The 6,001-nt window shown below is 44.8% G+C and overlaps 1 protein-coding gene across 1 annotated transcript; it reads right to left on the bottom strand.

The window, feature by feature from the left end:
- Positions 1–1,077: 1,077 nt before the first annotated feature.
- On the bottom strand, positions 1,078–5,974 carry NUDT19 (nudix hydrolase 19). Its single transcript, XM_027893560.1, has 3 exons — positions 5,285–5,974; positions 3,338–3,545; positions 1,078–2,301 (listed from the first exon to the last, which is right to left on the bottom strand). The coding sequence occupies exons 1-3, from the start codon at positions 5,957–5,959 to the stop codon at positions 2,075–2,077; spliced, it is 1,110 nt and encodes a 369-aa protein (XP_027749361.1). The 5' UTR covers positions 5,960–5,974; the 3' UTR covers positions 1,078–2,074.
- Positions 5,975–6,001: the final 27 nt, after the last annotated feature.

Raw genomic sequence — 6,001 nt, 5'->3', positions numbered from 1 at the left:
GGCACTTCGAAAGGCTGCAGGAGCGCTCGCAGCTCCGCCCTACAAAGCACGTGGGAGTCCAGCCTTTGGCTTTCCCGTGTATAAAATGGAAAACGAAAGCCTTGGGATAACGCCTAAAAGCATTTGTTATGGTGAACAATTTGAAAAAAAAGGTTCTACTGGAACCTATGGGAAATTAATACAATAAATCTCTGGAGCTGGGGAATTTCAGACTTAAATTTCAGACTTAAAATCTCTTTTGTAGTGGAGGCACTTGTGAAATAGCGGTAATTCTTTGAAAATGCTGGTAGTTCTTTTAACTAATGCAGGGACAACAGGAAAAAAAAAAATAAAGACCAGCTGTAGCACTGGAAGCAGGAATATGTATCCATAAGGGAGAATAGAGGGATGGTGCTTGGGTGTTAAGCAATGGGATCAGGAGAGCTAAGGCACAGCTGGAGCTGTGGCAAGGGATGTGAAGAATAATAATAATGGCTGTGTGTGATTTCAAAATGTGTGTTGATTACAAAAGGAGGACTTCAGCAAATGTACACCCCCCATCCATCAGAAAGGAGATCCAGTGTTAACCCCTATGGAGAAGGCTGACAGGGTTACTTTGACATTTGACAATTATTTTTGCCTCAGTTTCTGCTGGCAGTCACTCTTCCTACATCCCTCAAGTCCCTTCACCTCAAGGTGGGGAAATAAAGTACCTTCCCTTGGAGGAGAAGAGCAAGTTCAAAACCATCTGAGAAACCTGAACATAGACAAGTCCTTGGGACATGATGAGATGCATCCCAGGATTCCGAGGGAAACGGCAAGCCTGGGTCCTAAACCACTCCCCGCTGTTATTTGCAAAGTCATGGCAGTCAGGCAAAGCATCCAGCGACTGGAGAAAAGGGAACATCCCACCCAGCCAGAATATCTGGAAGGAGGTATTTACTGTGTAATATACATTATACACAGTGCTCTGCTTCCCTTGGGCTGTGTTCAGCAGAGGTTTACAAACCTCAACTGCAAAATGAACAACAATCTGGGCATGTTCTGAGACAGCAGACACACTTTTTTTTCCCAATCCAAATGAATACTACAAACCAATTTAATGCAAATGTTGCAGATTTTAATTGAAACACAGAACAAAAAGCTGGAACAAAGCTTTCTGAACAACTTCATTGAGTAATCCCAAGTCATCACTCATTCTTCTTCCAGATGAAGAATTTACATCACTACTCCACTGACTCCACTTATTGCACAAAAAAAAGATAAATCCAACCAAAAATCCAAACCAAAAAATTAAGCAACAGTCCTTCCTCTGAAGTTCTTAAATCTCAGATATATTTAGTAAAGTAGTTAAGAAGCAAAATGTGGGATGCTGGAATATGGAAGTGGGTGTTTCCAAGGAGGAATATTATTCCCTTAAATTGTGGGTATCCTTTTGAAGCTAAAAAATTTAATTTTTCTAATTTTTTAATTGCTAGCAACTTGAAGATAAAAAAATATAATGATAAAAATAATGCACTTGATCTGATAGAGGACTTTGTTTAAATTATCTCTACCTTTGGAAATTATAAAGTTTTGTATAATTACTATTAGTAAATAGAATTCAGGTATATCAAATATAAAAATGAACTTTATAATATTCTTTCTAAAATTGTCTTTTAGCTAATAAATCATTATATATATACACATACATACACTGCTTTTCCCCCAAATGAAAGAGAGAATAGACTGGGAGATGTCAACAAATATGGAATGAGAGATTTCATTCATTTGTAGACACACATTGCACTTATCTAATGGGTAACTTTGGGAAGCATAGGAAAAGAATTCTTCAACTCAAAACATTCTTGTTCTGAACAAAATACATCCTTAAAATTTTCAGTGAGAAAAGGACCTTTGTGACCCAACAGTGGCACAACTGTTTCGAAGACTCAGAGAATTAGGTACACATAAATCAGACAACACACACACAGACAAAATGCTCTGGAAGGACAGAGCAATATTTTCCTGACTATTTGGCAACAGTTAGAAGGCACCAAAACCACACTGAATATGTATGTAATTAAAAATATTCTAGGTTTGAACCAAACACATATTACAGTTTGCTGTTGAAATCAGAACTATCACAGTTTATCATCACCGGATTAATATGCTTATATTTTGCTTGAATATTAACATAGACAGCATAATTGTGGATGGTTTTTATTACTATCCTGTGAAATACACTGCCCTCTTTCATGAGCTCTTCAATCTTCTTATCTGTTGACATAATTGTTTTCTTTTCTCCTGTATAATCTGGATCTTCTGGATATAACTCATCTCCTAGGGGTGGGGGGAAAAAAAAAAAAGTTTTAGTTATAGACTACCAAATTTTATTTTTCAGCTTTTCATTGAGTGACACTGGCAATTTTTTAATATTTATCAGGACGTGAAACTCATTGGAAATGTATTTTGCAATGCAAAAGTAAATTGCCTCTAAGCGTCTTCAGATTTAAAAATAGAGCCATAAATTTCCAGAAGCATCTGTCAGTCAAACTGCAGTGCTCATTTGAGGTGTTGACTTAAATGTTCCAGAGCTCCTGATAGTATTAATATGCTGTAATTGCAGCCTGGGGAGATAGGAGTTTTATGTAACAGGTGGAAAACAGGACAAATGCTTTTTCAAGTGTACAAAGATAGGACTAAGAACAGAAGCTTTGCTTTGTTGATGGAAACAGTGTTTTGCCATATCAAGGCAAACTGTTCCTGTGCAAGACTCCTAATTAACCCCAAATACAGAAAGTCTAGAGGTCAATTGTGACAAGAAAGAGGGAGAAAGCCTAACAAAAAGCAAACTGAAAAAACAGAAAATAATAAATAGTACAATGCAGCTTTTCTTAACACTGCTTGTACATGATTATGAAATGAGAGAGACTTAAGTAGGAGAGAGAGCAGGAGGAAGGTGACTTAATGTATGGTTTTAGTGCAGTGCCCTGTCACTGCAGTCGTGAGGACTGACAATGCAGCTGTGCTCGAGTCCCTTATCATTACAAAGACAAATGGATAACTGAAGTAAAAGAGAATTCCCACTGAAAAGGACTAAACAGGAGGAGTTCTAATACATCTGTCAGATTAAAAAAGGCTAGAATTTCTTCATAAATAAACTTTATGACAGTGGTGAGACAATGACATTATGAAGTAATAATTGTGCTGTCTGTGATGCCCTGGCTCGTCTCTGACAGCAGCCACTGTCACAGCTGGAGCAAACAAGGAACCACACAGTACAAACTCGACTTAAAAGAGTGTTTTCCTTACAGATGGTTTATGTCATGTGGCTTGAGATGCTGTATGTTTAAGAGAACTGTCAGGTGTTCCTTACCTGGCAGCAGCTGGATGGAGCCATCGGAAGCAGTCAGCATCACCGGCATCCAGCGCTCACAGCCCTCCAGAGCTCGCTCAGAGCTGAACTTGTGTAACTCGCTGAGGGAAGAGAAGTTGCAGAGCCTACAAAATTCATAGAACTGCGGCGGAGGAATCCACATTTCTTGAGACTTAAAGCGTTCAATGGCTTCTGGAGGTGATGACCACTGTAAGACGAAAACAAGCCTTGAAATAGTAGTTTCATCAGCAGATAGAAAGTCTGAGTAACCTGGAAAATCACTAGCAAGGACATCTTTACAGAAAAAGGGCTTGTAACATCTCCTGAACACAAAAAAACCCATATATAAACTATACCAAAATAACAACCAAGAAATTTTAAAAATTGAAAAATGTAAGCCATCTATAAAAGTTACTTTCTTTCCAATAAGTTTTTATTTTACACATAGACATGTTTAGAAACCAGTATTTGTTTTAGAGGACTGACTAAAAGTCTACTGAAACCAACACAAAACATTCAACTCGGTGCCACCAGAGGTTGCTACTGATGCTCTGAGAATTAAAAGTGCCTCTAAACATCTGCTTCTTTCATGCATTGTTTTCACGGCGTGAACACCCTCAATTCAAGCTTCTTCTGCACGTTTAAACTATTAGGGATCATGATTGCATCTCACATGGTGAATTTGGCAGTATAAATGTGCACATAAGCATTTGCAGTGCATTTATGCTGTTATTAGCAAAATTATAACAAACATGAACTCTTTTGAAGATGAGATCTCAAGTACTTCTAAATTTCTTTAGAAAATCTGTTAAAAAATTACATATTGCAGCATCAGTGATGCTAAAATCGTTAGGTAAGCTTTTCCAGAACTGTCTCGTTTCTTATCTACTTCTAACTTGCAATCAAACTTTTCAGAATTCTAGAAAAACTTAAGGACCCCAATATACCCGACCATGAAAGAAGTTTCTTTATGAAGTTTATTACTTTTACCCACTTAATTAAAAAAAAAAAGTAAAAATCCCAAAGCTTCAAATTTTTTAATAGAGTATTTCAAAAAGTTTGTATATTACTTAAAATATTCCAAGTAACTCCAGAAGACAAAAATTACTAGCATCTCTTGCAGCACTGGAGTATACCTGTTCATCCCACACGGATGTCTCCCAGGATACTGTGTTATGGCCATGTGAGAACCCTCCCCTGCACGAATGAACGTATAAAAAGTGATACTTGTCATCCGCCTTTGAAAGAGACAGTAATTCAAGGTGAAAGTGATGTGACAGGACACGGATCCTGTGCCATTACACGTCAGATAAAACGACCTTCACAGAACACCCTCTCCCAGCAGCAGCTCCAGCCGCACCTCCGGTCAGGGGGCAGTGGCAGCTCCAGGGGTGCAGGGGAGAGGATTCCCTCCCTTCCCTTTCCTCATGTCAAGGGCGAGTTATCAGGATGGCTTTGATGGACTGTACGATCTGTACTGTGAGGAGCCCTGAGGGACCGGGGGGGGCTCAGCCTGGAGAAAAGGAGGCTCAGGGGGGACCTTCTCGCCCTCTGCAACTCCCTGACAGGAGGGGGAAACCGGGGGGGGTCGGGCTCTGCTCCCAGGGATCTGGAAGCAATAGGACAAGAGCCTTAAGCTGCGCCAGGGGAAGTTTGGATTGGCCATTTGGAAAAATTCCTTCACAGAAAGGGTGATTAAACACTGGAATGAGCTGCCCAGGGAGCAGTGGAGTCGCCGTCCCTAGAGGTGCTCAGGAAGGTCAGATGTAGCACTTAGTGCCAAGGTCTAGCTGACACGGTGGCGTTCGGTCAAAGGTTGGACTCGATGATCTCAGAGATCTTTTCCAGCCTAAATGGCTCTGTGATCCTGCGGGCAGGAGCGCCCGTGCCCATCGGAACACCCGCCCGGCCGCACCGTGCGGCATCCCAGGCATCCCCATCTCTTACCAGCACGGCCGTCACCTCCTGGTCGTCCTGCGAGCCGTGGGGCGGCCGCTCCTCCAGGCAGCACAGGTAGAACGCCGTGTCATAGCGGCGGCCGCCGCGGCCCACGGGCGTCAGCCAGTTGCTCCACTCGTGCAGCGCCCAGATGTTGGGGGCGCAGCCCAGGTGCCGGCACAGCTGCAGGAAGCACGACGGGTCCTCCTGCACCCGGCGCCGCCACCGCCCGAGCTCGGCGGCGGGCGGCAGGCGCTCCGCGGGCAGCGGCGGGGCCGGCCCGCGGCCCGGCACCAGCAGCAGGATCCCCGCCTCCTCGAAGGTCTCCCGGAGAGCGCAGATGCGGAAGGCGACTTCTCCCGGCAGCGGCGAGCCCAGGCGCTCCCGGTCGGTGGCGAACAGCGGGGCGCGGCCCCCGCCGGGCGGCGGCGGCTTCACGGCGCCCAGCCCGCAGCGCGGCGCGGGGGGCAGCACGGCCAGCCACTCGGCCGAGAAATCCGCCGCCTCCACCAGCCCGCCCGGGAACACGTGGGCGCCGGGCATGAAGCCGCTGCGGCCGCTCCGCCGCAGCAGCAGCAGCTCATAGTCGGAGCGGCCGAGCGGGCAGCGCGGAGGGCGGCCCGGCGGGCCCGCCGCCAGCAGCAGCGTGGCCGCCTCCCGCCAGTGCCGCAGCCGCGGGTTCATCTCGGCCGGGCCGAGGGCGAGGGGCCGGTCGGGCGGCACCGC

The sequence above is a fragment of the Empidonax traillii genome, unplaced genomic scaffold (assembly GCF_003031625.1).
Source record: "Empidonax traillii isolate 1590-97213 ecotype Southwest subspecies unplaced genomic scaffold, ASM303162v1 scaffold395:size559319, whole genome shotgun sequence".
Taxonomy (NCBI): Eukaryota; Metazoa; Chordata; class Aves; order Passeriformes; family Tyrannidae; genus Empidonax; species Empidonax traillii.
The sequence above is the reverse complement of the archived record's forward strand: the minus strand, read 5'-3'. Positions and strand labels throughout refer to the sequence as shown.

What these genes read in the sequence shown, in the direction of transcription:
- NUDT19 (XM_027893560.1), bottom strand. Translation starts at nt 5,959, where the DNA reads ATGAACCCGCGGCTGCGGCACTGGCGGGAGGCGGCCACGCTGCTGCTG. An exon ending in AGGAGGTGACGGCCGTGCTG is followed by an intron (nt 3,546 to 5,284) that starts GTAAGAGATGGG and finishes TTCGTCTTACAG; the next exon opens with TGGTCATCACCTCCAGAAGC. An exon ending in CTCCATCCAGCTGCTGCCAG is followed by an intron (nt 2,302 to 3,337) that starts GTAAGGAACACC and finishes CCCCACCCCTAG; the next exon opens with GAGATGAGTTATATCCAGAA.